Consider the following 14,226-nt stretch of genomic DNA (forward strand, 5'->3'; position numbering starts at 1 on the left):
GCAGATTGTCACATATGGGTTTGACAGAGAGGTATTAATAGACTGAGGTGTTAAAGCAGAGGCTTGAGCATTAGGGCTACGTAGATAACTGTGTTATAGTTTAAAAAAACAGCCTAGAAACAGAAGTAATAGAAATTCATATATTACAGGCTGTAGTTTGAAAATTGTTAAAGATGTTAGAATATGTCTGCCAGAGATTTAGATTTTACAATTTATCTGTCTGCAGGATATTAAAAATGATAAGCTGGATTATGCGCTATTAGCATTAGTGTTATGATGAAAGGTAATTATTAAAGTTCAGTCAGTCTTTTAATGTAAGCTGTGTTCAGCCTCTGATATAACTGTATTCAATCATCCCTCCTGCTGCTCTCCTCTCTTCTTTTCCATGGAGGTCTCTTTATTCTACTCCTCTTTAACTTCGACTCCTTTTCCTCTCGTCTGCTGCTTTTCTTCTTTTTTTAATCTTGCTTCTTCTCCTCTTTCTGCTCACCTGCTCTGTTTTTTTCCTCATGCCTTTTTCCGAGGACATTTTTTAGAGATAAAGTTAATTGTAAGCATGCTCTTATAAAGATGTCAGCATTCAAAGAACAGGATAACCCAGAATATATCTTTAGTTATCATTGCGATGTTCTTTTTTATTCACTACGTTATTGCTGGTTTGTCAATGACAGTTGTCGAGCTGTTTACAGACATCAGGGGGCTAAAAGCTGTATTACATAAGACTTTTTACAAAGACGCATCTGGCTTTTTTAAATTAAAAAAGAAAGCTAAGCAGCAGAGAAACAGGTCCCAGAGATTCAGCTTATTTGAAATTCTAGAGTTGGATGTGATCGCCAGCAGGAAATGGTCCTGCACAGGAAGTGACAAAGCTAAATTTAAACACAGGAGACAAAAATGTCCCCACAGCAGGAGCAAGTGAAACCTTCACAGGGAGGAAATGCCTTCTACACCCGAGTATGCTGGGGTGTTTCGATGCCGTCTCGGTCTTTTATTCCTTTGCACCTGTTTTAAGGTGATCACAGCCCGTTTAGATTAATGGACACGACCATGCAATCAGCTCTTCGCTGTCAACTTACATAACATCTGGATAAGTGCACAAAATTCCCTCTGCTTCCTCTCAGTGCTATTTTAAACCCCCGTAATCTCATACTGATGCTTAAAGATATACAGTTTCAACATTCCAATAAAGTAAGCTGCAAAATTACTTTTCAGATGAAACAATATTTTGTGGCTTTGTTCGAATCATTCTTTCAGATCCATAACAACCTGAGACACTCGTTGTGACGTTAAATTAGTTTTACAGTTTCAGGGTGTTAATTGAGCTGATTCGCTGTTCATATTTTTTTCATCCTCTCTCTGCATGCCTCCTAACGTTTGCACCTGTCTTTTGCTTTATTCACAGGGCAGAAAAGAAGGAGAGGTCGAGGTTAAAGACAGTCAGAGTGAGCAGGTCTCAGGACAGATCAGTGAGTATGAATGTTTGTCATAAATCTTAAAACTCAAACCAGTTCTCAAACCAGTATACTTTAATTCAAGGTGTTGAACATAACAGTAAAATGTCAAAAGAAGTAAAAAGCAAAGCTTGAGCTCTTTACTGTTTTGAAAAAACATGACATTAAATGTCTTATTTTAATTTTTTTCTTACTTTGAGCAGTAAGGTGGATATTGTGTCGGTTTAAGAACTGTAGGTCAGATGAAACAAAGCAGTTGGTTGGTTGTTTTCTGACAGTTGGTAGATTGACAGCTGAAGGTAGACACCACCAAAATATGATGGGGTTTTTTTGTTGTTTGTTTTTTAAATGACTAATTGAATCTGATTACAGAGAAGGCACAACGTCAGGCTGTACTTGTGTTAAATATTTTGTGCGCAGGGTAATTGCAGAGAAAGTACGGTTACGCTGTAACCTTGGTTCTCTGAGTGAGAGACTCTCTCCACATATTCCATATGTGGGGGGTCATACCCCGAACTTATGTAATGGAGTGGAGAGATAGTCTCCATATGACAGAGAATGGTTTTCTCTCTAAAGGCTTCAGCAACATTTGAAGCACAAAGAGCAACTTTATCATGCTGTTATAAGGTCACATGTGTGAGCTTAAAATAGTACAGATGTGTAGAGTGTCAGTAAACATCTAAAAGCTATTTTGTGCTCCACTACAGGCAGGCTCAATCGAGAGGCACAACAGCTTGTTATTTCCTCCAGTCGCATCAAACATTTGCTTTTACTCTCACGAGACAACACCTATATCTAGTGGATATAACAATCACAATGATTTTCTGTTGGTAGTGTTGATAGAAGCAGCGTGATGCTATTTTGATGTGATAAAATCCACAAAGAAAGGAGGCTGGGTGTTAAAACAGCAAAATTAAAGTCATCTGATTGCCTGCTGTGTTCGAACAACAATCTATGGTTTCTTCAAACCACAGCAATGTTAAACTTGGCATTTTTACCTAAAACCATGACTTTATCGCAAAACTACATGAGGGATTGCTATTCCTGAACTTTACCAAAACTCAATAAGGACTGTTATTGCTCATTTCCAGCTGATTCATTTTATTCCAGGACTTAAAGGAGATTTTCAGAATGCAAAGCAAAAAAAAAAAAGGCTGTAACTAAAGCTGCTTCAGGCTGAGGTCAGCTGTGTCACTATTTAAACCTTTGGTCATGATTAATGCAAACATCTAAAATTTCCAACAGTACACACCTATCGTAGCTATAACAGATAATAAGGGGAAGTGCAACAACAGTTGAAACTGATTGCTGGATTGATTAGTAAATGACAGAGACAATAAAGGTCGCTTTTCAGAGAGAGCTACAGGCAATCATGAGTGCTACTGTTGCTGATATCGATTTAGTTTAACCTTGTGTTATTTGATAGGTTGTCTGTTTATGAACAATGAACAATTTTTCTGGCATCTGGCATTACTTTAATAAAGTTTAAGTTCTTAATTGGCACTAGAATTAAAAAATCTATTCTTTATGGAGACTTTAAATCGCATTTGATTTGTAGTTCAGTCAGTGACTGGGTTGGCTGCATTGCCCCTGTTAGTGACAGCCACACCACCTGTTAGTAGATAAAGAATTGCAGGGGGAAACCTTAATTCAAAGTCAAACTACAGAGAGAGTGGCAGCTTTCTCTCCATTTTTTAATTAGATATTTGTGACGTAGAAAAGTTTCAGTCTGAGTTCATAGGTGAGGCAACAATGTGACTTTATTCACACTTTACACAGTGTGATGCTGAGCACAGGTTTAACACATGCTATTGATATCACCGTGTTGTCAGCGCACACTCTCACCCTTCTTCTGTTTTCTTCACACTGTTTGAATCAGCAACGCTGCAATCAGCAGCTCCGTGTGGTGAAGAGATGATAATTAAAAATTGCGAAGCATGCACACACACACACACACACACACACACACACACACACACACACACACACACACACACACACACACACACACACACACACCCTGCTGCACTAACACTGTAATTATTCTTGCTCTCTAAAACTTTGGGTATATGCGTTCGCAGTAGAGAGCTCAAAGCTTTCAAATAGGCTTCTGTTGATAATAGTCAAGATACTCCTGGAATAATTTTCAATATGATAATTAATTGTGTCTTTACCACCACCCCCTCCCACCCCCACCCCCCTCTCTCTGTCTCTCTCCGTCTCTCTTTGTCTTTGTAGGATCAGGATGATAAAGGTAGGTATTCTCTCTCTCAGCGACACCTGCTGGTCAGCACATATGATTCCACCTTTTCTCAAACCTGACCAGACCTAAACTCTGTTAAGTTTCCAGTTGGAGGAGAAGTAATAGGGTGCAATTAAATATAGAGTTCATTACACACCTAACATACAAAGTCTGGAGCAGTACTCCAAAAACCAGTTGTTCAGTACAAGTCTACCTTAAAGTAAGTCGTCCTTAAAATTTACTTTACAAAGTTAAAAAAAAGTGTCAACTTTGGAATAAGTTATGTTCAGCTAAATGTCCAAATGTGCATTTGCACAGAAGAGGTCTGGATTGTTTTACTTTTATGCATCAAGAAGGCGCATTTAAATGTCCAGTATGAATATTTACAGCAAGTAAAAGCTATTAGAAAATTAATACTGGCATCTGAAATGTGGAACTTGCCCATATTTGATGGTTCTTGATAATAAAGGTTTGTGTTAATTTCCAAAAGCTACAACATTGATAATTTAGTTAGAGTCTATAAATAAGCACAGACAGGCTCCCTCAGAAAAAGTGCAAGACAACTTAAAATATGCATGGTAATCTCCTGAATTTTTTATTCAATTTAATTGCCCATTAAATTGCTCAATCTCTAAACTTTTCTAGCTTCGTCATGAGTTAGCTGTGAAACTATTGCACATCATTTTCTAACCCTCAAACGAGCAGAGCGAACTAAACGGGCTCATTGGAGTCTGTTATGCCTCCTTATAGTTTATAGGGAAATATTTTTTTAAATAGCTCTCTTATCATGACAGATATTTGTAAGATTGTTGGGACTGCTTTTTTAATATTTTACGCTCTTTATCTTATAGTATGAAGCTATTTGAAGTGACTGTTGTTGTGAATTGGTGCTGTACACATTGAATTAGTAAGATAAAATAATCAGCGTTCTAATTCGGTCATGGTTTTCATTATTTTTTTATGCTAAAAAACAAAAATGTACAAACATAATTGAGATATTATTTGTGTTTTACTTATTACATTACAAAATGTCTTTGTTTCAGTAATGCTAGAAAAAAACCCTTTTTTTTCTTTTGTTACTTAAAACACAAATTGCAAAATCAAATCAAAAAAGCAAAATATTAAAAAATCACTAATTTACACAAATATATATAACACCATGTGTGTACTAGTCTGTGTTTAATTTGCAGATGTAAGGAAAGAAGTCAATTTATACGTAGATATAGATCCTGCTCAAAGGTGCCCTTACAATAGCCCCATTTAACCTGAGACATTGGAAAAACAGTTTTGGAGTAAACCTTAGAAATTGCCCTTTATTATATCAGAAAAAATGCAACTGGTGTACAGTTTGACTGAGTTCTCTGAGCATTGTTGTACTTTTCCTTGTGTATTAAGCAGTAGATGTTATAATTGAGATATTACAGTGAAACACACATATAGAAACTGGATGGATGGAATTCTGTTTTGAAAAGTGAAACCACGACAGTGAATGCAAGTTTGTACATGTGTTTACATATGTGTGTGTGTGTGTTGTATGTGTGTTCATATATATATGTGTGTGTGTGTGTGTGTTGACTCTGACCTGTCTTGTCCTTCCAGAGCTGGTATACTCTGGCACCAGTGATAATGAGAGTAGTTCCTGTAAGTCTAGCCCCTCCTCTGTCCCCTCTCTCTCTCTCTCTCTCCTAAATGTACTTTTCTTCTTCACTCTGTTCTTGATCTTTTAAACTTTGCCTCTCAGTTCATCACCTGCTTGATGTAGCTGCTGGGCTGTAGGTTTTCCTCTGTGTGTGCTTGTGGGTGTGTCACGCGTAATTGTGTGCTATGGTTTACTTTAGTTTTACGTGCATGTCTTTGTGTGTACAGTTTACATTTCTCTGCTTCTGCAGCCTGCTTTTCCAGAGCTGTTGAAGAACTCTTTTTCCAAAAGTAGAAATCAGGGCGTGATATGTTGTCAAGTGTTGGTCCTTTTAATGTGTCCTTCATTTGTGTTTGTTTAAACAGCCGGTCAGGAGGAGATCCTTCTCACCTACCAGCCTGTCATGCAGCATGAAGGTCAGTGGCTTCCCTTTCCTCCTCGGTTTGTTGTTGTTTTTCATGTGTGTTAGCTTAGCTTATGTAGGTAAATTAAAGTGCTTCTCTACTCAAAACTGTGTTTCAATCTTTATCATTTCTCATTGGAAAGAATTTGTCATTTTGACAGGGAAATTGTGTTGAAAGTGCTCGCTGTGTTTGTTTAGTGTTTACCTGCAAACAGCATTTTTGAAGCGAATCCGAGGCCGTTGCAAAAAAATCTAAAACTTCAAACCATTTAAATCAGTTGATGTAGCTTTAAGAATCAACACATCTTAGACAATGTATTACTAAAGCAGAGTGCTTTGTAACATCTTTAAACATGCCTGGGGGAAGTAATTAATTGAGTTTGTAAGAATTCATTATTTTAGAAAAAAAACAGTCGACCGGTAGTTGGAGAACCTTTCTGTAGCTTGCTTAAATCCCACTGAAGCAGCGGTGGGTCAGTCATTACAAACTTCCTAGCTGTATTAAATAAATCATCTGGAGCAAGCTGCATTAAAATTTTTATAGATTTTAGGGTCCTCTTGATGCACGCTTTCCAGTTTTTTTTTTTCTTTTGAGTGAGGTGACTTAAGGTAAAACTGACTGATTTCAGACAGGCAGCGTTAAAGGGCTGGTATAAGTTTTTTAAAACTGTGAATCCTTCAAAGACACTCCAGAGGAGTGGATTTTACACGTTGACGGAACCTGTTTTTTTTTTTTTTTTTTGTCAATTCTCAGTTAATTACACACGGCCAGTCATCGTGCTTGGACCAATGAAAGATCGGGTTAACGATGACCTCATCTCCGAGTTCCCTGACAAGTTTGGCTCCTGCGTCCCACGTGAGTGCCTTTAGTTCATTATAAATCCCAGTAGAAACCTGCAACAGTTACTGGAGCTTTGCAAACCTTATGACCTTGAGGCAATAAATCAAAATCGCAAAGTCATGCCTAATTTTAATACATTTTTTATGAGCTCAGTGAAGGGTCACGTTTGCCTCATTCAGTTTTTTAGATTAGAAAAAAACTGACAAACATTTTTATGAGACTCCCAAACCCCCAAAAAATGGATGCCCTACCCTGAAGACAGATGAGTCCCTAATGCGACATAATGTTGTGTTTTTGCTTTTTAATCTTAATGTTTTAGGCTAATATGTGCACTAAGGTGCTCATGAGCAGGATACTGCACACTAAGATATTTTATTTCTTTGCCTGAGTCTGTGTAAATTCTGATCTTTAGACACAACACGGCCACGGAGAGACTACGAGGTGGATGGCAGAGATTACCACTTCATGTCCTCCAGAGAGCTCATGGAGCGAGAGATTCAGGAGCACAAGTTCATCGAGGCTGGACAGTATAACAACCATCTGTATGGAACCAGCATACAGTCTGTCAAAGAGGTCGCTGACAAGGTGAGACAGAGACACGATCAATGGGAAAAAGAGAGCGAGGGTATGGGAAGAAAGAATGTCTGACTCCGTGTCTCTCCCACAGGGCAAGCACTGCATACTGGATGTATCAGGGAACGCGATAAAGCGTCTCCAGATGGCAGGCCTCCATCCCATCGCTATCCTCATTAGACCACTCAGTGTCGACAACATTTTGTAAGTGACACAACATAACTGTTCAAAGACAATCTGAGCATCTGTCTTGCACTGTTTTATCATCTGTTCTTTCAAAGCTCAAGTAATCAAATGGAAAGGTTAAAAATATGATAAGTATAGCATCCTATAAGCATCTTATAAGTAAAAACTATCAGCAACATAAACAAAGCCAGTAAAATTGTATAACTTCTCTAAATAAGTGCCACAAAAATGTTCTAAGAGACGGTTCAAGGTTGACATGACAAATATTAATTCTCAAAAGTTCTGCTTTTATGTCATACTGATGAAATACCTCTCATGAAGGTACTTTTTTCTCTTTTTCCATTAAAAAATGTGTAGCTGCATTTATTAGGGAAAAAACTCAGTGAACTTCATTTTTACCCCTGAGCCGTAGTGAGTTTACTGGACGGCTGATGGGTACTGCTGCCGGTTGACAGTATTTTTATACAATATGCAATAAGTCAAACGCCTCTACAGTGAGAATGTTGCCTATATTATTTTAAATGAGGGCTAAACTTCACTCATTTAAATAAATGTGAAGCCCAGCTTCTTTTTTGCTTATATGTTCCTTTACTTTTGTTCACTCATCACTTTCCGTTTTCTAAAAGTCACTGAGTCATCTTAACACTGCTGAACTTTACGAAAATATCAGTAGGGCTATTTTTGCATAGGGTCTAATGGGTTTTTTTTTTTTACAGAAAAATAACTGTAGTCTCTTTCTGCAGAGAGATGAATAAGCGTCTCAGTGAGGAGCAGGCAAGGAAGGCCTACGACAGAGCTGTGAAACTGGAGCAGGAGTTCACAGAGTACTTCACTGGTGAGTCACCTAAACAAAACACATACCTTTAAATCTCCCCCCTCAAGGTTGTCTCCATGTGCACATCTGGACTGCCTCCAGAGTCACTGCTACTACTAAATCACTGCAGAAATATTTTGCCCTAATAATATCAGGATATTGTGAGTGTATGATAAATACTGTACAGTAAAGTCTCACCTGTGGCGGTTATACACTTTGAAAAGAAAACTGTACACATGAGCTGTATAACTTTGGAAAGTAGGGTAAAACTAACATTTTCCATATCTGCTCAACTTTTTTTGATCAAAGATTAGTATGCTTTGAGGTGTAAGTGAAAATGTGATCAAGTTTATTTTTGTGTTTGAGGAGAATCTGTGGAGGAGGCAGCTTGGAGAAACTGTTAAACATGCAGCAGGGGCAAGCTGTGAACCACACTGGCATATTGTCACCTTTAATGCGGATAAAGTTGTTGGCAAGCTGTGATTTATTCACATATTTACACACGTCGAGTAGTTTTAAAGCTAAGCTATTATACATGTGGGATTGTGTTTTTGGTCCATAAAATCTCATTTAGCTCAGGTTTTGATCTTTACCAACACCTGAAGAGAATATTTGGCCATCCATCCATCTACAGTAACTATTTTCTTCCTGTGTGTCACATTATTTGATTTAAACACATCTTTTAATCTTTAATATTTTTCTCTCTCTCTCTTGCAGCAATCGTCCAGGGCTCAACTCTAGAGGAAGTGTATTCGCAGGTGAAGCAAATCATCGAGGAGCAGTCTGGTCCTTACATCTGGGTTCCCACCAAGGAGCGACTCTGAATAAATACCCATATACAACATACTCACTCACACACACACACACACACACAAACATCAGCCTCTCTGCACACTTCCTTCTTGTCTAATTTTCTATTATCAGCCTGCTTCCTTGCTCTCTTTTTCTTATGCACGCACATCACTACATGCATTGACACATTTACATAAGCACATTCAGTGGGACGAGGCTGGGACTATCTGGGACTGCTGCTTCCTGAAGTGGGAGGAGCTCATGTCTGTCCAGCAGCCTATTGGTGGATCTTCCTACGGCTCAGTTCCTTAATGTTTAAGGAGGTGGTTTAAATCAAGGCGACATGTACCATTATCTGATTTGATTTCATTATTGTTCTTCTTATTGTTGTTGTCGTTGTTGTTTTCATATTAACGAAGGGTAATGCATTCATGTATGGGTTTGTAATGATTATATTGTCACCAAGAGGCAGATTTTTGCACGCTGTAGCTTTAAGAGCATGTTTTTGGGACAAAATCTTGATCTCCTTCCCTCTCTGTCTGTCTCTCCTCATAGCATCACTCTTGTTTACAGTTTCTTATTCATGTTTTTTCTCAATCCTCAATCCTTTCATTCCCTTTCTTCCTTTGACTATCCACAGACTTTAGATATGAGGTGAAAATCATTATAAAATTTTCAATACGCCGCAGAATTTTGGCATCAAAACAAATACTGTTTAGAGATGTAGCAAGAATATATTAATCATTTAATCTGTAAGCAATGTGTGACATAATAATAATTATATTAAGAAGCAGCAGTTCTCGATCCGATAACAAACGAAGATTAAATTCAAATAAATAAAGTGCAAAGCCCTCTATCAGTAGTTTGCTATTAAAAGATCAAAAACAAACTGCCTCATATTGATGATGGAGTACGTTTGGAGCTCTGGGCCTGCATTTATCACATTTCTGAGAAATATTTTTAATATAACTCACAGTTCTCCATGGTGAGTAGAGACAAGGTCATATTTATCAGGCAGCTCACTGCAATTTACAGCCAAAGAGTAAACACGATAGAGCAGCTCATAAGGCCATCGAACAACCAATCACCAATCAGAGTCAAGTCATCTGCACTGTTGCTCGTTACTTTTCACAAATTCTTATCTTCAGTAGAAATGTATCGTCTAATTTACAAGATACATAAATACTTTGTCTGGAATACAAAGTACAGATGAAGGGAAAATGGTGAAAATCTTTAAAATGTTCAAATCAGATACAAATAACAGATTATTGTACAAGCTGTAGTTTGTGTAAACACTCCAAAACAACAACATTTAAGTCAGAATAAAACCATAAACTGCTCCAGTTTGTTAGGAGAAATAAAATAAAACTGAATTTAGACATTTTTCTTATTACTTAAGTTCTAAAATTGTACTCGACAGCTCGACAAACAGTGGCCCAGATTCGAGATCGAGTCTGTTTCGTAGAAGCTTTCATCTCAAAGAGGCTTCTCTGCCTTTTCCTTCCACCTCCGCTTCCTTCTCTCTGTCTCATGCCTTCGTGTCTCCTCCTCTGCGCAGTGTGACGTTAGTTACGCACGCCAGCATTAAACAGTGTATCTTCTGCTTCATCATCACTATCATCACGATCGTAATCATCATTGTTACGGCTTTCCTTCTTACCGTAGTTGCACTAATGAGGGCTGGTTTCTTAAAAGCATCTTTACCCTCCCAGTGTTTCCGGTCTGCGCACGTGATGCACGACACACTCGCTTTTCCCTCAGCGATGATTGAGCTGCTTTGAGACGAAGCTGGTCGACGCGGTTTTTTTGGTAAAGGTTAAAAAACACGTCATACTGTCGTTGATGAGTATTTTAGGGGTATCGAGTGTACTCTTCTGGAGAAACTTGCTGTTTGGATTAACCATTTAACTGTAATCCACTTTTTCCCCCGCTGGATTTATAAGTTTAAGCATTGACCCCCCTTTTAAGTTTAAGCCTTTATGTGTGACCTCCGCACTCCATCCATAATTATCCAAGGGTTATATCTTGGAGCCTGTTTTCATTATTTCACAAATGTCTACTTTATGCATTGAAGGATGAAATGTTTGGCTTTTCATTCATTTAGGAGGCCACACAGCACGAGAAGCAAACCTAACCCTGTTAAGCCTGAGCCATTCCTTTCCTTCTGACAAATGAAAAAAGAAAAAAAAAAAGAAATGAATTATCAATACACGAGTTTCAATCTGTATAATTTTTGCTTTATCTGACATTTTTTAGGTTGATGATATTTAAAGAAGTTTAAAAAAACTCACAACTCATGTGTTAAATATGATACAGTTGGCGTTATGGGGTTAAAGCTACTCAGTGGAGTCTGTGACCACGTTAACAGCACATGTAACCTAACAATGGCGACTCTGTTGGTCATGTGAAGCTTGCTTAGTGCATCTGTTACCTGTAGTAGTCTTTTCAGAGGCTTTGCTGCTTGTCGCCAAGGCTCAGCTTAACAACACGTGACTAAACTCTACTTGTACTGAAAACTAAAACGAAAACAACAACAAAAAAAATCATAGCAGTGTTGTTGAGTATATCTGTTTTTTAGCATTGCATCTGCTTTATCGCAAGGGCCATTTAATGCATTCTACTCAGTGGCCTGAAAGGTGCTGTGGAGCAATATTATTTTCACTTTCTTGCAATCCAGGTTGCACCTGTAAAGTTTGTCGCATGACTGCAAAAAATTATTTACACTCTATCCGCCTCATAGATATTTTGTTATTCGGATTAGAGCGTACATTCTTGAGAGCCCTTTGCTACGTAATTGGCGTTGGTGTAATATTTCCAGTTTCTCCAGGGAGCAACATCGCGAGTGCTGAGGTCATGAACGACACTCACCGGAAACACGATGTAACATAATCTCTTGTTTTCCAAACGTAACATTCGAGATCCCAAGATGCTTTTGGCGACGCAGCCCCCACCTGTATGGACCTTGTCAGCCACCCGCTCCCCATCTCCATCCTCCAACCCCGAGGCGACTTCTCCAAGCTGACTGGAGACTGGAGACGTATAGAAAGACTGTTCTGTCAACAGAGTAGCTTTTTATTTCAAATAACAACCAGTTTTTGACCGCATGTGTTTTAAAAGGCTTTAAATGTTTCTCCACAGAATGTTCAGATAGGCCAAATCTGTAATCCTCACTGATTCAGGTCGATCAGTACTGTGTTTGTGTGTTGACAGAACTGGGCTGTCTGTATGACTCTGGCTGTGTGTTTTTAGCCAGGGCACCATGCCACTGTATGTTAGAGTAAAGCACCGATGCAAAGAATCTATTACAGAGATGGAACTATATCTAACATATAATATTTATCCCTGCTCTAACTGCCTATTTTGGTACAAAAAAACATAAATAAAAGTCTTTATTGAGATTTACTGAATTCCTTTTACCTTTAACCTTCTTTTCTTTTTTTTGCATTGTGGAATGTGTATGAATGTGAATATTCTCTTAAAACTGTAATCTAATATAAGTTCCTTTACTCTCACCTCTACTACGAGTTTGTAGTGCTCTCTCTGGATGTCTGATTTGACTCTTCAAGCAGCACAATTGGAAAAAAGTATCATTAGTTCAGGAAAAAAGGGTGCAGATTATATATTGATTATAAATAGGGTCTTGAATGGGTGCAAATATTAATTGTGTTGACAGGTGTTATTAAGAGTTTTTTTTTTTTTACCATACTTGTGCTCAAAAAAAAGGGATGCAGACGGAAATTTCTAAACTCACACTGTCACCGCTTTCTTGAAGGTAATGCTCAACAACAGAGACACACTTATCCAAACACTAGGATTTGTTTTCCAGATGTTTAATATTCAGGTATATTCTATTAATACACATGGTTTGAAAAGCATACCATGAAATGATCAGGCAAAGTCCATTTCTGTCCCTGCAGTACAATCTACACAGATGTCCATTCATCCATCCATGGATTAATTTAGAATCATTTACAAACGTAAAGTGCACCACTGTGCTGCCCACATATGGAACCTCTATGGCTAACTAGTAGAACTCATAGCACTAGGCGCTCACAGTAATGTGTATGGATACCATTTCGAGGACCAAAAGAGGTACCTACAGGTATGTGGTTTACAATTCAGAAGAGAAGACAGAAAGAGGGGACACAAAGAATCAGAATCAGAATCAGAATACTTTATTGATCCCTGGGGGAAATTATTTTTTGTTACAGTGCTCCATTTTAAACCAACATTAAGACAAGACAGACAATACACTAACTAAGAATAGTACAATATATACATATATATACATACATACATACATACATACATAAGTCACTCATAAATAAATAGTTGGAAAAGAAACATGTGTAGTTGTAGCAGCAAACAGTGTGTTAAGTGGATGCGTTGTACAGGGAGATGGCCACAGGCAGGAATGATTTCCTGTGTCGTTCAGTGGTGCTTTTCGGTAATCTCAGTCTCTCACTGAACGAGCTCCTGTGACTGACCAGCATGTCATGGAGTGGGTGGGAGGTGTTATCCAACATTGTCTTTATCTTGGACAGCATCCGCCTCTCCGACACCACCTTGAGGGAGTCCAGCTCCATCCCCACAACATTGCTGGCCTTACGGATCAGTTTATTAAGTCTGTTGGCATCTGCGACCCTCAGCCTGCTCCCCCAGCATGCAACAGCATAGAGGATCGCACTGGCCACCACAGACTCATAGAAAATCCTCAGCATTTTCTGGCAGATGTTGAAGGACCTCAGTCGCCTCAAAAAATAGAGACGACTCTGGCCCTTCCTGTAAAGTGCTGTGGTGTTTTTAGCCCAGTCCAGTTTATTGTCAATGTGTACTCCAAGGTATTTATAGTCCTCCACAATGTCAACACTGACCCCCTGAATTGAAACAGGGGTCAAGTGTTTCCTGGTCTTCCTGAAGTCCACGATCAGTTCCTTGGTCTTTGCCACGTTGAGCTGCAGATGATTCTGCTCACACCACGTGACAAAGGAGTCGACCACAGCCCGGTACTCTGTCTCATCATCCCTGCTGATGCATCCAACCACCGCAGAGTCATCAGAAAACTTCTGAAGATGGCAGGTCTCTGTGCAGTGGCTGAAGTCTGTGGTGTAGAGGGTGAAGAGGAAGGGGGAGAGGACAGTCCCCTGTGGTGCCCCTGTGTTGCTGATCACCTTGTCAGACACACACTGTGGGAGACGTACATATTGTGGTCTTCCTGTCAGGTAATCAACAATCCAGGACACCAGAGAAGCATCCACCTGCATCGCTGCTAACTTATCACCCAG

At 38.8% G+C, this 14,226-nt stretch overlaps 1 protein-coding gene across 8 annotated transcripts in view; it reads left to right on the top strand.

Moving 5' to 3' along the window:
• LOC113009621 (discs large homolog 1-like protein) overlaps positions 1–12,348 on the top strand; it is a 114,881-nt gene extending 102,533 nt beyond the window's left edge. For 7 of the 8 annotated variants that reach the window (XM_026148058.2, XM_080292181.1, XM_080292183.1 and 4 more), the window contains 9 exons: positions 1,403–1,466; positions 3,690–3,705; positions 5,293–5,334; positions 5,698–5,748; positions 6,490–6,591; positions 6,989–7,161; positions 7,244–7,353; positions 8,079–8,170; positions 8,867–12,348. In XM_026148058.2, coding sequence (XP_026003843.2) covers positions 1,403–1,466; positions 3,690–3,705; positions 5,293–5,334; positions 5,698–5,748; positions 6,490–6,591; positions 6,989–7,161; positions 7,244–7,353; positions 8,079–8,170; positions 8,867–8,973 — 757 coding nt within the window. In that variant the 3' untranslated portion in view covers positions 8,974–12,348. The remainder of the gene's footprint in view (positions 1–1,402; positions 1,467–3,689; positions 3,706–5,292; positions 5,335–5,697; positions 5,749–6,489; positions 6,592–6,988; positions 7,162–7,243; positions 7,354–8,078; positions 8,171–8,866) is intronic. The other variant, XM_026148048.2, reaches the window with a different exon arrangement.
• Positions 12,349–14,226: the final 1,878 nt, after the last annotated feature.

This window comes from Astatotilapia calliptera, chromosome 17 (genome assembly GCF_964374335.1).
Source record: "Astatotilapia calliptera chromosome 17, fAstCal68.1, whole genome shotgun sequence".
NCBI classification, from domain to species: Eukaryota; Metazoa; Chordata; class Actinopteri; order Cichliformes; family Cichlidae; genus Astatotilapia; species Astatotilapia calliptera.